The sequence below is a fragment of the Balaenoptera acutorostrata genome, chromosome 2 (genome assembly GCF_949987535.1).
Source record: "Balaenoptera acutorostrata chromosome 2, mBalAcu1.1, whole genome shotgun sequence".
Classification (NCBI taxonomy): Eukaryota; Metazoa; Chordata; class Mammalia; order Artiodactyla; family Balaenopteridae; genus Balaenoptera; species Balaenoptera acutorostrata.
In genome coordinates, this window is record NC_080065.1 from 81,954,807 (window position 1) to 81,972,106 (window position 17,300).

Consider the following 17,300-nt stretch of genomic DNA (forward strand, 5'->3'; position numbering starts at 1 on the left):
GCCTACTTTCAAAGCAAACTAAAAGAGACAGTTGATATGACTTAATTTTGAGAGCAAATTATACTAGATGTCATCACATTTTGCCAAAAGTAGCAATTTTGTGCCTCTCGCTTAAGTACCTGAGTCCCAGAAAATCTTAATAGCAACCATCACAATACAGAAGTAAAGTGACATAAACAATTAGCCAAATGAGGGAATGACAAATCTGTGACACTTAAGAACAGAAGCTAACAGTGCCACGCCTATTTTTAGTGCCAAAATAAAACCAAAGTCTTCATTGGTCAACCTAAATACTGAGGTAATTGTGATTTTCTTTAAAATATATCAAGATATATATAAGATACATATATTTTATATATATAATATACACCATGATAAGAACTCTTTTCCACACCTACACCAAAGCAAACCAGTTATCTAAAAACTATTCAACTTATTTCAGGCTTTTACCTTGAACTGAGTTTCCACTTCATTCACATCTCTTTTCTCCATTAACTTATACATAGGTATCAGTTCATTCAAACCTTGGAACACTGGCATGATTTCAGTTTCATGTTTCAAGTACAAGCTTAAATCCAAGGCTTTTTCAATGGACAGCTTTCCAATGCTGGTCAAGAGACACCAGGGTTAGCAGTTTAAAAGAAAATCCAGGAAATCAACTATTTGTTTCAAAAGTTATTTGAACAACCTTCCAGCAAAATATTCAATCGGATATAAATGCTCCCTTATAAATAATGACCTTTATACTAACATCTTTCCTGTCACATACATCACAACATGTGGCATGTTTACACTGTGAAGGAACTTTCTCAAATAATAGAGCTAGGGTTAACTAGCTCTATGAGTTGTGGTTAAGATGCAATGGGAACAGGTCAGCATCTGTCCCTCTGTGAAACGTCGGACTGTGCTGAACTTGCAGAGAAAAATGGAAAATCTGATCAAAGATCCTTTAGGAAGCCTCACCTGAGACTGCCACTCAGTCACAAGTATGAGTCCCTGGAGTCAACACATCCTCGTCCCCATTTCAAAAAGAAACTGAATATAGATATCAATTCTTCATTATAGAGGGTTGGTGTTAAACATCTTAGTGGTAGGGTGCACGCTCACGTAAATAAACACAAAATCCCCTATGATGTCAGCAGTAATGCGCTATGGAAGGCAATATTTAGGCAGGGCAGAAACGGCTAGATAAGCAACCCCTATCTTTATTCCCCACTGCTTTCTGTCACCTCAAGAGGCCCAGGAAAGGAAGTCCACGACATTTAGAGCAGAGACACGTGGGGCTGAGAATTACAGTATTCCCTCCCACTTGGGTGATTCCCCTTAGACTTCAGTTCTACCTAAATATTGAAGAAGGTTGAGTTGTAGGCTTGGGGACCATTTCCTGAAAAGCCAATGTTATGGGGCAAAAAAAAAAAAAAAAAAAAAGAGTGAACACTACCCTCACCCACTCAAAGGTCATCTGGTTGGGCCACATTTTATGAGCCATAAAGATGCTATGCAGTTCAGCTATCCAGTTTGGGTGGGGTGGGAGTGGGGCGTGTGGATCTCTCTCCTTTAGTCTGAGAGATGTAATGCCGACAACTTGGGCCTGGGCCACTTGGTCTTCTACGAAGGCTCCAGGATTGTCAGAGACCCAGCAGGGAGAAACCTGATCTGTTACAGCAGGGCCAGAAAAAGTTGCAGGACTAGGCTTTAGGGACCAGGCAAGGGGCTTCTCCAGGATGTCGGTCTCCTGGTTTTCTACACTTTTGCCTCAGTCTGACCCGAGTCGTTAAGGATAAAGATTAAAATACAGATTCCTTACTTTACCTTACTCAGTGGACGCAGATAAGAGGTTAATCCTAAAACTAAAAGCAACCTTGAATTGTTAGAAGAATTTAGGAGAAAACACCTTTCAACTTCTTATTAGCAATCACTTTCATCTTTAGAAATCAAGGATCTGAATGATAACAGCAGCTTGCAGAAACAAACCAAGACTGTGAGGAGCTTGTATTACCTGACAAGCTGAAATGCATTGTTAATGAGACTGGCCCGATCACTACTGCTGATTGCCGTGTGTGTTCCTTTTAAAAGGCCAGTCAAAGAATCCCATCCATCATCCTCATAATGCACGATGTAATAGCCATTCATTCCAACATTAAATTTGATCCATTCCACCTCTTCTGGGAGGATGAGCACATCTAGAGCAAATAAAATAAATCATAGCTGCATTTTCCCTCTTGACTGGAGAAAACTTTTCTGATCAGAGACTGGACAAGGAAATTAAAGGCGAGCTTAATACTGAACAATTTTAATACTGAAATGAGTTTCATATTGAACACATTCCTTTTAGAAACCAGAAAACAGCATCCCAATAGACAAAAGCCAATACTAGTTTTAGACACTCATTTTGTGAGATTTATAGACCTATGAGAAGAATGCCATGTTTCAGGCCATATGTATGATATAATCCAGCAATGTTAAAGTAAGGGGAAATTTTCCCAAGTATCTCTTCTCCTCAGCATTACATAACTCAACTGTTTTAATCCCTATCTGGCAAGATACTGTCCTTCTTCTTTTGCAACCAGACAGTATTTTCAAACCTATATTCTTCACTAGAAATTGAGTCACAGATCTGCTTCAGATAAAGGCAGACCTGATCATTTTTTTTAACCAAGATAAATAGCAAAGAAACTTATTATCTAAATCCTACACATTTCCACAGTTCCTTCTTGAAGAAAGCTAGTTAGTTCCACAACAAATTACCTGTTCTTGTCTTCAGCAAAAATCGCTGGACTGAGTCTGAGTTGCTGGTAATGAATGTCAATGGGACATGCCACAGGTACCTACAAGAAAGGAGGATGGATTTGTTCATTTGCTGATTCACTGCAACAAGCAGTTCTTAAATCACCTACCATCCTCCGGGCACTGGCTCATTTAAAGAAGGATGGTACCCAAAACTGCTACAGTCAAGAGCTCAAAACATCCCCAGCCCATTTTCCAGCTTTGTAGGAGTGGCCAGCTTGGGCACTATTCATTCTTCTTGGACTCCTTGAATAGAGCTAGGAACTTGGGCTCAATTGAGCCCTGACAGCCTTCGCAGTGATTGCCTAAAGGGATCTCAGGGTGCCTAACTTTAAAAATGTGACCACTAGTAATGGCAGAAATTGACAGCATGTGCCTTCTAAATCATATACTCAGAAGAACACAGCATCACTTCTGTGGAATTCCTGCCAAGGATGCATAAGCTGAATCTGATCGTGAAGAAACAGCAGAAAACTCAAATTAAAGGACATTCTCTAAAATAGCTAGCCTGTTCTCTTCAAAAATATCAAGGTCAAGAAAGACAGACTGAGGAACTGTTTCAGAAAAAAAGAATTAAAGAGATGTGAACAGTAATACAATGTGATCCTATATAAAATCCTGAACCAGGTTTCTTTCTTTTGCTATAAAGATATTATTAGGACCACTGAGGAAAGTTGAATAAGGTTGATACATTTGATAATAGTATTTATGAAGTTCACTTCATAATTTTGATAAAGGTACTGTGGTTATATAAATGAATTCTCTTGTTTTTTAGGAAATACTACACTGAAGTATTTCAGGGTAAAGAGGAAATCATGTCTCCAACTTACCCTCAGACAGTTAAAAAATATATATATGCCATATATATATAGAAAGAAATAAAGATCATATTTTTTGGAATTGTTTGATATTTTAGGTTATATGGAGAGAGAGAAAACAAATGTGGTAAAGAGTTAACACATATCTGGGCAAAGAATATATGGAATTCTTTGCTCTCTCCCTTTGTTTTCTCCATAGGTCTGAAATTATTTCAAAATAAAAAAATTTTTAAATAGTGTCCATCCAGGGTCAGTCAAGTTGCAGTGTCTCATTTCCAGTGATGTCCTCTGTAGTGCTAACCTGACAAACAGGTTCTGGGATCTAACTCAGACTTGCAAAGAAGAGAATGGAGTCTCTTGTATTTCCCAGAAATCACCTCAATGTTTATGTCCTTAGCTCCAACCCAAATGCCAGGGACTATTGTAATTAAGTGGCAAATGCTTATACTGGAGTTGATTTCAAGCCAGTAACTGGAAATTACCATCATATCTAACTACAAACCATGAGAATGTTAAAATAATTATATATCAGCTTCATCCTTTTGAATAGATGGTGGTGTATAAGTCAAATTCATAGGATATATAGATTTGATTAAAATATTTTAGCAACAAAGATAAGGGCACTATTTCAAAAATAAGGGTTCACCCTACAAGACAGATGTTGCCTAGGCAACAAAATGAGTTTCTCTCTGTGAACGTTACCCAGTTTCTGGGGCGTCGTCCGGGCCTATCACGTAGTGCTCTTGCTTCACGTGTACGTTCCTCCCTCTCACTGTGATGGTTATCAGGGGAAAGCCCTTCTGAAGCGTCCAGGTGTTCATCATGGTTTTCACATCAAGGCCTTCCTGTCGCCAGTGCTGGTGTATAAGAAAAAGGCAGATGCGTGACCCACTTGGACCCAACTCTAGGAAAAGAAAGAACCCAAGCTTGTGCTCATAGGGTTGCAACCAGTGAAGCTCTTCCGCGTCCCTTCCCCTGCTCCCTTCCCCCCGTCTCCAGCCACTGCATGCCCATCAAAGCACTGACTGTTTACTTTTCATTCTCTTCCTGTACACATAGATGTCTTGAGAACAGGTACCACGCCTGGTTCTCCTGGGCAGACCTTAGGCTTGGCACCAGGCACAAAGCAGGAGTGTGAATGAATGCAGGGGGAGAAGGGACAGAAAGTGGCCACGTGTTCAACACCTACATAACGATGCTGGCTCTCAGACAAGCAAGGTGGGGAAAACATGTTCCATCAAGAGCCTGTACTTCCCAAGCGATAACACCGACATGACTCACACTTAACAGATAGCCGTGAACTCAAACAAGGATCTATTCTTTGACGCTAAAAGTTTTCAAAAAATATTTAAGAGCTAATAAAAGGATAAAATGTACTACAGGACACATCTAGTAACTACTGAATAAAGCTGTTTCTAAAAGCAAAAAAGCCAAGAAAATAAAAATCTGGTGGATAAAATCCTGTTGAATCTCCAGACTCACCCTCAGCTACCTATGAAAATACTCCACAAGGCCAGATAGACAGAGACTCAGACTGTTTTGTGATTCAGGTGTTATGAATTCTTTATAGTTTAGCAGTTAAAGACATGAGTTAGATCTAAATTCAAATCCCCACTCCACAATTTACTAATCATATGCCTTTGGATTTCATATCCCCATCTGTAAAAATAGGGATAACAGTACTCGCTCATAGGCTTACTGTGAAGAGTAAAGCAGATAATACACATAAGTGCTTCAAACGTGCCTGACACATAGTAAGTGCTCAAGAATGCTCACTGCCATCATATGTTTTTTCACAAATGAAGAGCTATGGAAACAATCGACATGGCCTGACGGATACAGTCCTGATCTACCACAGAAACATGTCATAAATCCACTGCTTTACACAGAGTGAAGCTGATTAGTATCAGTGAGATGTGTTACCAAAGAAGGCTGGACCAACTCCCTTGCGTAGATAGATTTAAGAAAAATTGTGGAAGGCTGTCAGTCTGGTATAGTTTAAACGCAGCCTTATCCATAGAGAGACTGATATAGTCAAGGACCTCGGAAAGTTCGGCACAGAGCTATCCTTCAAAGAAAACGGAGTAAAAGAATGTGCTTCGGGGAAACACGTACAGATGTAAAAACTTACCGAAGATGAAGATGAATGTTCACCTCTAGAACAAAATCCATCCATTTGTTGTGTGCCATCTGTAGGGCAAATCTAAAAAACAAAAATAAACACATCACTCAAAAAAAAAAAAACAACAACAACAACAACAAAAAAACACATCACTCAGTTCTGTAAAAAACACTCATGATTCTTCTCAGAGGGGTTAATGTGGTGCAGAACAAAAACAAAACAAGATAACAGGTCTGGGCTTCCCTGGTGGCGCAGTGGTTAAGAATCCGCCTGCCAATGCAGGGAACACGGGTTCGAGCCCTGGTCCGGGAGGATCCCACATGCCGCGGAGCAACTAAGCCCACGAGCCACAACTGCTGAGCCTGCGCTCTAGAGCCCTTGAGCCACAACTACTGGGCCCGTGTGCCACAACTACTGAAGCCCGTATGCCCTAGAGCCTGTGCTCCGCAACAAGAGAAGCCACAGCAGTGAGAAGCCTGCTCACCGCAACGAAGGGTGGCCCCTGCTCGCCGCAACTGGAGAAGGCCCGTGCACAGCAACGAAGACCCAAAGCAGCCAAAAATAAATAAAGAAATAAATTTATTTAAAAAAAAAAAAAAAGATAATAAGCCTGTCAATCCCAAACACAGAGATACACAAAACATACTCACACTTGCCATACTATTCCAAAGGTCCTCGTTTTTTGTGTTTTTATAGCTATACTTCTGCAGATACTTTACAATACCACTTTTAAATGCATCGGCACCAAGATAATCCCTTAGCATATTCAGAATACAGGCTCCCTGAAAAGACAACGTAAATAACTGTTAGCTGTAGTTTGCCTCCATCTAATCTACCCTCACACTATTTTGGAGTCACTCTTTAAAATGCAGATACAGTAACCTTTTTAGTGTCTAGCAATTCGTGGAACAATTAGAGAAAGTGGGTTAAACCTGGACCTGTCGAGGCAGGGGATCAACATGACTGTGTATGCTTTTAGTGCCCTGGAACCGTTTTCTATCACTAACCAAGCCTCCCCATCATCTGCGAGCTTCCATTAATCACCAGTGAGTGGACAACATACAGACTAAAACTGGACTTGAACCACCACGTGTCTCTCCTACTGCTGCTCTGGGGCGGGAGTGGGGAGGGGTAGAAGCAAAGGTGAGTAACAGGTGACGAATCTTGGAGCCCAGGCAGGCTTGAGCAAAGACAACTGGCAGGTCAAGAGTAACAATGAGAAAGGGAGCAAGAGAATTCCTAAATACTCTGCATTCCTGTGATAAGAGCTCTTCTCCCCTCCACTCCCATTCTTGTAGATCATGGGTCACAAACTCAAATGCCTCCAGTGGTCAGACAGGTGACAAGCGAGGGAAGTAGTTCAAGGATAAGAAAAATGTTCTTTTATGTTCTTTGTTTCCCCCTGAACTTTGCATGCAACTAACCACCAAGGAGTCTTCCTTCCTTCCTCCTTCCCTCTCTCTCAACACACCACCCTCTTTCAAGTCTTCTTTTCCTAAGAAATCATGATTCCCTCTTCCGAGAAAGCCCTTTCTATGTCCTTTACTTCCTGAAAAGCCCCAATTCATCTTTTTTTTTTTTTTTATTAATTTTTATTGGGGTATGGTTGCTTTACAATGTTGTGTTAGCCTCCACTGCACAGCCCAATTTATCTTTAAGACATGACTCAAAATCTTCTTTTCCGGGAAAATTTCTTAGGTCCCCCCTAGGCAGAGGTAGTCTCTCTCTGGTTCTAGGGGATCATGGAGTCACTAGATAGGCAAAGCCCAGGTCCCTGAATGTCTACATGGTGTGCATATTCCTGCCAACAGGACTGGTGTTTTTTTTGAGGTATAATTGACATATAACATTAGTTTCAGGTGTACAACATGAATCAATACTTGTATATATTGCAAAATGATCACCACAATACACCTTGTTAACATCCATCATTACACAGTTACAAATTTTTTTCTTGTGAGGAGGACTTTTAAGATCTACTTTTAGCAACTTCTGAATACACAATACAATGTTATTAACTATAGTCGCCATGCTGTACCTTATATCCCTATGATGTATTTTATAACCTGGAAGTTTGTACCTTTTGACCTCCTTCACCCATTTCACCTACCGCCACCCCTCGCCCCTGGCAACCACCAATCTATGAGCTCATTTTTTGTGTGTTTGTTTTTACATTTAACGTATAAGTGAGATCATACAGGATTTGTCTTTCTGACTTATTTCACTTAGCATAATGCCCTCAAGATCCATCCATGTTGTCCCAAGTGCCAAGATTTCCTTTTTTATGGCTGAATATTGCACTGTGGAATGGTCACTTATGGAAACAATTATCTTGGCTATTGTAAATAACGCTGCCTGGAACGTGGGAGTGCACATAACTCTTTAAGCTAGTGTTTTTTGTTTTCTTTGAATAAATACCCGAAAGTAGAATTGCTGGATATGATAGCTTTATTTTTTAATATTTTGTTTTCCGTAATGTTTCCGACAGTGGCTGGATCAATTTACATTCCCACCACAGTGCACAAGGGTTCCCTTTTCTTCACATCCTTGCCAACACTTGCTATTTGTCTTTATGAGACGAGCCATTCTGACCAGCGTGAGGGGATGTCTCGTTGTGTTCTGATTTGCATTTCCCCAATGATTAGTGATGTTGAGCACCTTATCATGTACCTGTTGGCCATCTGTTTGTCTTTGGAAAAGTTTCTATTCAGTTCTTCTGTTCCTTTTAAAATCAGATTGTTTTCTTTAGTCATTGAGTTGTATGAGTTCTTCATATATTTTGGATATTACCCCTTGTCAGGCATATGGTTTGCAAGTACTTTCTCCCATTCAGTAGGTTGCCTTTTCATTTTGTTGTTTTTTTGTGCAGACGGCTTTTAATTTGATGTAGTCCCGCTTGGTTTTTGCTTTCTTTGCTTATGCTCTTATACTTTTGGTGTCATATACCAAAAAAATCACTGCTAAGACCCATGTCAAGAAGCTTTTTCTCTCAGTTTTTATGAGTATTATGGTTTCCAGTCTTAACATTTAAGTCTTTAATTCATTTCAAGTTAGTTTTTGTGATTGGTGTAAGACAGTGGTACGGTTTCATTCTTTTGCATGTGGTGCTGGGAGAACTAAATGACCATTTTTTTAAGAGACTCTCCATTCCCCATTGTATATTCTCAGGTCCTTTGTCATAAATTAACCATATATGCATGGGTTGATTTCTGGGCTCTATTCTGTTCCATTGATCTATGTGTGTGTTTATATGTCTGTTTTATGTCTGCTTTTATCTCCTCTGCACTATTGATGGAAACATGCAAACAAGAAATACTTTTCCATTTGCTACACATAAAACAGCCAAGCATAATGATAAATGACACATTCTCTGCCTTGGTGAGGGTAACAGAAACTGTTGGGAATGGAAGGGAAAGTGGAAAAGCAGAACTCTGATCTCATAAAGGAGCCATGACTTAGCTCCAGTCTATGTTGCTAAGGGAAATACAGGCCTGGTATGACCAGAATCCTTTTTCCCTCCAATAGAAGCCAGAAATCTGGATTTTTATACAAAATCTCCCAATTATTATATGTTGGCAACAATTTCCAATTCTTTTATTAAACACATGGTGCAGGACAACTGTTTTTGAAGGCACCAAAAGCTATACAAGGGCAGGGGCTTTTGCCTGGTCCAAAGTTGATGCTCGATCAAGACCTATTCATTGAAGGATAAATAAAAAGCTTCTGTAGGCCATGAATATTCAACTTAAGACAGTAAACGAACTGACCACAATATAATCTTTAGGATTTTAAGCCAAACTTCAAGTTAGGCCTAAAAGAGTTAACTCTGGGCAGCATGGGTGAGAAGAGAAGGAATTCAATCTGGGCTAGTCCTTATGAAAGGAAAGTCACCCCAAAACCCTATCTATAACCTCTCCACCCCACATTTGTAAGTGTAGGGTCCAAACTGTACCCTTATAATCCATTTTTACCTTTTCATAAGAAACTTCATCAAATATCTCCCGAATCTGAGCAGGATTCTCCACAGGTGTGGACACAGGGTGTGAGGAGTTTAATGCATCTACCTCCATAGCATTAAAACACTTACCAAAGAAATAATCTTCCTATTGAGACAGAAAAAAAGACAACATCACCAATGATTTACATTTACTTGAAAAAAATACGAAATGAGGATGGTCTGACCTGGGATAATAGGTTTATCCTCTAAATTTCTAATCTAACCTATCCCATATTTATAGAATGTACAAAATTAAATAGAATTACTATCTTCTAAAGAACAGCCAAGAAACAGTGATCTTAGATCAACACTGAAATTTTTGTTTAAATACATATCACCTTAGAATAAAGAAAATTTCCTATTAAAACGAAAAACATTATGCCTACAGTCCAACAGCGTCAAAATGAGAAACTAAAATGTATAGTGATTTAAGTATCTCCAATCATCATCCATACTATTTTAAAGCAAAGAAATTTAGCTTTAAAACCATGTAGTGAAAGAAAAAGAAATGAAAAACAAATCCCAACTATAACCTGATTAGGGCATATTACCCAATAGAATAATATCCATACGTAATCATTTTTATTATTAAAGACTATGTGGAAACAGGAAAATATTTATGATCCACTGTAGTGTAATAATTATATGTACATTATAATTATAACTACATATAAGTTATGTGTACTAGAAGATGAAAATGGGATATGAATATGTACAAATGAAAATTATAATATGATAAAGGATTGTTTTTATATAAAGTTTCTTTTTAATTTTACTGCATTTGATTTTCACAAGTTAAACAAATGATTTTTAAAATCAACACATAGAGGTTCCAAAGCATTAAGTTTGTGACCCATGAGTCTAGGTTCTTATACAATCAAATGTACAATTACCTTAAACATAACTCATTTCATTTGGCATGTAGGACCCTATTGAAATAGCAGCAATCTGTACCTAATACTTCTTCAGTGAGCAACCTGACGGCTGGGGAAGTGATATGGAACAGAGAGGTTGTCATTATTTCTATTTCTTTGATATTAAGGGAGGACAAAATTTAATACTAACTTCATAACAATCATAGATTTGGAAATAAGCAATTGAGTTTGGAAATAAACCTTTGCAATATATCTTTAAAGTTCACTAGCATTTTGGAAACCTGATTCATATTTAAACTCCCAGGGAAGATATCAATCTTTCGATGAATTCCGTAATCCAACATCAGTAAGTATTTTCCAGCAACATTAAACAACACAACAGATTGATCTAAAATGTAAAAAAAGAAGTAAGTAAATACAACTTACAACTTTCAGTTCTGGATGAGTCACACTGACAGACACGAACTCCATAAACTTGGCAAATCCCTCATTTAGCCAAAGATCATTCCACCATTCCATAGTGACGAGGTTCCCAAACCACTGAAAGGAAAACATTACTCAGGTTATTCACAGATTTCTATGGAAACTAGATTATCTATGTGGCCATAAACATCAGACATTCAGAAGGAAATATATTTTATATGTGTAAGGTCAGTATATGAATGTTAACATATTTATAAAGCTAATATTTCTTTCAAAGTAAAAAGAAAAACTTTGCAATGTGTATTATAAAACATGGTACCTAATGCTTTAAAGAAATAATTTTTTCTTCTGGGGAAAAAGACATAGTAAAAATGAATTGGTCGAATTCATACAACAGTATGAATAGCCTATGTCCCAGAAAAGCAATATAGATATAGTTAACATTTTTTTGAAAGTGTGATTGAGCTTATATACCTGGTGGGCGAGTTCATGGGACACAGTCATCGTGATGCCAAGCTTACTTGATGCAGAAGACTTTTCAGCATCAAACAGTAGAGAAGATTCCCTGTATGTTGTCAGTCCCCAGTTTTCCATAGCACCAGACTGAAAGTCAGGAATAGCAGCAAGATCTTGGGAAGGAAACAAAAATGTCTTACCAATCTCAAGCTACATGTTGCCCAAACACCCTAACTTTCAGAATGGATGGGTGTAGGGATCAAAGAAAAACTACGTGGCTCACGCAGAATCATGGATTATTCTAGACTGAAGAACCTTTCACAATAAAGAAAAAGGACTCAGTGACTCATACAGAGTTACTTTACTGCTGCAAGACAAAGTCAGGCTTGGGTTTCAGACCTCCAGACTCCATTTCTTTTTTTTTTTTTTTTAAATTAATTAATTTATTTATTTATTTATTTTTGGCTGTGTTGGGTCTTCGTTTCTGTGCAAGGGCTTTCTCTAGTTGCGGCGAGCGGGGGCCACTCTTCATTGCAGTGCCCGGGCCTCTCACTGTCGCGGCCTCTCTTGTTGCAGAGCACAAGCTCCAGACGCGCAGGCTCAGTAGTTGTGGCTCACGGGCCTAGTTGCTCCGTGGCATGTGGGATCTTCCCAGACCAGGGCTCGAACCCGTGTCCCCTGCATTGGCAGGCAGATTCTCAACCACTGCGCCACCAGGGAAGCCCCTGACTCCATTTCTAATTCTCTGACAAGATGCTTGGGGACTAGAAAATTTAACAATTGTCTCAGTAATCCACTCGACCTTGGATGCCCAAGACTCCCATACACCTAAAAACTCAAACACACAGTAGTTTTAAGGGCTCATGTAAGAAAGAAAATGCAGATTTTCTTATGCTCTATCAATGAATTCATTCGAAAAATTCATTGAGTACTCTATGTTCCTACCAAATGTGTGCCAATCATGAAAAAAATGCAGCCTCTGTCCTTTGCTATCTGCCCAATAATGTAGTTGTGCTTGTCTTTAAAGTCAGAAGGCAAGGACTTCCCTGGTGGCGCAGTGGTTAAGAATCCAACTGCCAATGCAGGGGACACGGGTTCAAGCCCTGGTCTGGGAAGATCCCACGTGCCGTGGAGCAGCTAAGCCCATGCACCACGACTACTGAGCCTGTGCTCTAGAGCCCGCGAGCCACAACTACTGAAGCCCGCACACCTAGAGCCTGTGCTCCGCAACAAGAGAAACCACCGCAATGAGAAGCCTGCGCACCATAATGAGGAGTAGCCCCCGCTCACCACCATAAACCACCGCAACTAGAGAAAGCCTGCACATAGCAACGAAGACCCAACGCAGCCAAAAATAAATAAATAAATAAATTTATTTTTAAAAAATTAAAATTTAAAGTCAGAAGGCAAAATTATCTCCATGTCATGTGCCTCAGGAACCTGCCAGGTTTTAATGACTTGAGGGCCTGCCGAGCTGAGGAGGGAGATGCCAATTAGGAGGATATAATCTACTACTGGGGTCAGTAAATGCCACACTTTGTAACATCTGTGCCAAATCTATACCTTGTTTGGATAAGGGATATGGAATGCTGAAATAATCCTCATAAAATTCTAGAAGAGTCACCGCGGCATCCAGTGCATAATCTGCCTGATTTATCTTGTCTGGAACAGCATATACGGAAACCTGAAGAGAAAGGTATACGAAAGTTATCCAAATGCCACAGTGGCTTCTCTAGAAGACTGACATTAACAGCTTCATATTGTGGGATATGGTTGCCAATATTAAGGAAGACAGTTGGAAGTTCTATTTCTTATATTAATGCTGACTGTTCCTGATCAACCCCCCTTCTGAAAACTACAACAAACGCTGGATAACAAATACAAACGTGTCTTTTTAAATGTTTACATGAGAGAGTGAAAAAGTAAAGCCGACTTAGTTGCCAAAAATGAAGGGACAGTAGAACCCTGAGAAGTCAGCAGAGCACTGCAGCCAGCTTTTGCCCTGAGGACACTGGCCTAGTACAGATGGACTTGAGCTTGGGTTTTCATGGCATTAAAGAACTCAGGGGATAGGAGACAAAGTCCCAAGCCTGTCCAAGGTGGGAAACCTGATAAGAAATGTACCCCTGGGCTTCCCTGGTGGCGCAGTGGTTGAGAATCTGCCTGCCAATGCAGGGGACACGAGTTCGAGCCCTGGTCTGGGAAGATCCCACATGCCGCGGAGAGACTAAGCCCGTGAGCCACAATTGCTGAGCCTGCGCGTCTGGAGCCTGTGCTCCGCAACGGGAGACGCCACGATAGTGAGAGGCCCGCGCACCGCGATGAAGAGTGGCCCCCACTTGCCACAACTAGAGAAAGCCCTCACACAGAAACGAAGACCCAACACAGCCATAAATAAATAAAAAAAATAAAATTAAAAAAAAAAAAAGATTTGTTAAAAAAAAAAAAAAAGAAATGTACCCCTATTTAAATAAATAAGGTAACTTCAAATAAAGTGACCCATCCCTCCTCTCCAAAAATCTTATTTGCATTCAGAGCCACAGCATACAATTGAGTAGGTTGTTCACTACACAATGGTACCCCCAAGTGGCAAGTGCTCCTTGAAACAAGATCTTTTTCTCTAGTACTCCAGTATTCCCTGGCCCAAATGCTTTCCCCAGAGCCATTTAATACTCCAAGCAGACTGCTCTATCTTACTTGCTTCCCATGGTTAGAAACCCCCGCTCAGGTAGTCAGTGACATTCACTTCCAAACTGCATGATGTTATGCACAGGAGCAACCTTAGAAACCATTGCAGGATCTAGTCCAACTTACACATTTTAAAGAAGTATAAGCTAACTTCCAAGGGGAGCAGGGCAAAAGGGAGCAGAAAGTCAGTTAGTGGTGGAGCCAGGACCATGACCCAGGCCAGGCCAGGCCTCACCACATGTTTTTGCTATTAGAACCCCACTGTAGATATGAGTATCTGAGACAACGGGATGACCAACCAACTGGTTTGCCCAAGACTGAGGGGATTCTTAGGATGCAGGACTTCCAGTTTTAAAACCAGGACAGTCCCAGGCAGGCTAGGACAAGCTGGTCACCCTATGTGACAATCGCAGGCTCACCTTGACGCCACTTTTGGTCATCTTGCTGACAGACTTAAAATCTGAAACAATGAAGGCCACCAGGTAGGTGCTCATCTTCACAGTCACGTCAAAATGGTCTTCTATGAGTCCTTCAGCAACAGTCACAGATTTAACCTAAAATCAGAATAACTCAAATCATCAAATACAATTACCCAAGACATTGAAAACATTTTATAAAGAGAAATTTCCTAACTCTCAGACATACTGAAAGTATATGACATGACATTTGCATAATTACTTAAACATATCTCTTTCCGATATCTGATTATAATTTAGACATTAAGGCCAAACCATTCTACTCCATTTCTTTTTTTATTGAGATGTAATTCATACACCATAAACGTCACCATTTTAAAGTATACAATTCAGTGGTTTTTATTATATTCACAGTTATACAACCATCACCACTTAGTTTCTTTTAAATAATCCAGATGATCACAAACTGACTCATATTTGGCACATGAGGATTGATAACATGGGTGAGACAAAGCAAAACTGAGATTGCTGGCTTTGCCAAGATGTAGCTCACTCAAATACAAGGTATGAGAATGATCTGGAAATGCCGCGTCTGATAGGGGTCACCGAGGACAACCTAAAAAGAGCTTCTACTTTCCTAAACAGTTGAAAGTAACCCATGCCTGGGCCTGACCCTGCAAAGCCTCCTCCAAACTCTGATTTGCTTCATTGGAATCAGTTTTTCAATGCAATCAAGGAGCGGCCTTGCAGAGTAGGGTTGGGGTGATAAAGGTACAGTCTAAGATGTTGGCTTCCAGAGAAGAAAGTCTAATGCCTCAGCCAACAGAAAGCACTGGGCAGCACCCTGGAGAGAAGACCAGCCAGACTAATCTGAGAAATTCCATGTTAACCCATGAATTTTTCCCGTAATCTTATTTCTACCTCTGTTTCTCTGCCCCCTTATCCTTCTTCTTTTTTTTTTTTAATTTATTTATTTATTTATTTATTTTTGGCTGCGTTGGGTCTTTGTTACCGCGCACGGGCTTTCTCCAGTTGCGCTGAGCAGGGGCTACTCTTCGTTGCAGTGCGCAGGCTTCTCATTGCGGTGGCTTCTCTTGTTGCAGAGCACAGGCTCTAGGTGTGCGGGCTTCAGTAGCTGTGGCACATGGGCTTCAGTAGTTGTGGCTCACAGGCTCTAGAGTGCAGGCTCAGTAGTTGTGGCACACGGGCTTAGTTGCTCCGCAGCATGTGGGATCTTCCCGGACCAGGGCTCGAACCCGTGTCCTCTGCACTGGCAGGCAGATTCTTAACCACTGAGCCACCATGGAAGCCCCACCTCATTCTTCTTTTTAGTACCCACCAGCCACAAGCTATGGTGCCTGCTGGTCACCCTTTGGTCATTCAAACCCTAACTCTGATAGCCAACCTAGGTTTACTCTTGAAGGACCCGAAATTACCTTTCTTTTTAAAATGCCTTCAACCTACCCCTAACAATAATTCCTATTCTTGTCATTGTTTTAATTATTAGCACAATGTCAAGAATAGAAATTTAGATGTGATTAACTCCTGCCCCAAACACTTCGGTGTTCCAAAGGTGTATCTGCTTTTCTAGCCTACAAGAAGATCCTTGGAGACCCCACTGTCCTTCCCCTCAACCCCAAGTCTGCATCTTGAGTTCAGGCCACCCTGTCAGATTTCTGCCAAGGGAAGAGCTTTCTCGTTCAGGAGCAAGATTACATTAGATTTTCTGATCCTCAACAAGTGGGTCCCGGACGTCCATGGATTTAGACTCCCGAGTCTTTGTGGAGTCTTGGGGCTCTTGCCTTCCCCCTGCAAGCCTACAAAATCTCCAACAATCTTGTTTAGTGGGTCAGTCTGTCCCTCATTTCCAAACCACCCCTGTTCCTTTTTTCTCCTTAAGCTGTAATTCTCTTATTAGAGAACTCACTCCCATCCCAGGGAGCAATACCATAATATTTGGGGAGGGAACTATAATTTGAAAAAGGAGTTTCTCTATCTCAAATTTATATTAGGAAAATGGCATAACTGTTTCTTTTCTATATACAAATGCGGTGGGGAGAGAGACAAAAGTTCTTGGCTGCTAAGGATTCACAAAAGTCTGCTTTTTATACAGCCTTCTAGGAGGGAATGTCAGAATCCCTTTTAAGGGATCCTTAAGGGATTCAGCGAGCAATATAGAGTTCTAAAGGTTGAGAAATACTGTACTAGAGGTTGGCTTGTGGCTCTGTGAGTCCCTTCATGCAAAGCTAATGCCTCCCCAGTCAGCATAGGGATGAGGCGTGATACCCTTCTGGACTCTGGGCAAAGCCTATTCCACCCTGAGTCTCATCCACAGTGAGCTTCTCTGAACAAAGGGTGCATGTGCTTCTGCAGTTGGTATGCATCGGGGGTAGAATGACAGCTCAGCTTAAGCTTTCCCAGTGCTACCAGAATCATAGGATAACAGCACTTACTAAGTAATTGTATTCATTTGGCGAGGTCATCTTCTCCTCACCACTTTTAAAAGTCAGAGGGGTTTTGGACTAGCAGATGCAAACTATTATATATAGAATATTTAAACAGCAAGGTCCTATTGTATAGCACAGGGAGCTATAGTCAATATCCTGTAATAAACCATAATGGAAAAGAAAAAAAATAAAATAAAATAAAGAAATAAGAATCAGAGGGAAAACTGTCCACATCTGCTTTGGAACTGGGAACTGAGCTAGCTATCATGAC

General features: G+C 40.4%; 1 protein-coding gene across 1 annotated transcript in view; it reads right to left on the minus strand.

Annotated features, from left to right (window-relative positions):
- ERAP1 (endoplasmic reticulum aminopeptidase 1) overlaps positions 1-17,300 on the minus strand; it is a 32,870-nt gene that overhangs the window by 7,147 nt on the left and 8,423 nt on the right. The window contains 11 exon segments of the mRNA XM_007197471.2: positions 451-607; positions 2,000-2,183; positions 2,749-2,828; positions 4,308-4,462; positions 5,737-5,808; positions 6,378-6,509; positions 9,699-9,830; positions 11,026-11,139; positions 11,497-11,651; positions 13,042-13,162; positions 14,586-14,720. Coding sequence (XP_007197533.2) covers positions 451-607; positions 2,000-2,183; positions 2,749-2,828; positions 4,308-4,462; positions 5,737-5,808; positions 6,378-6,509; positions 9,699-9,830; positions 11,026-11,139; positions 11,497-11,651; positions 13,042-13,162; positions 14,586-14,720 — 1,437 coding nt within the window.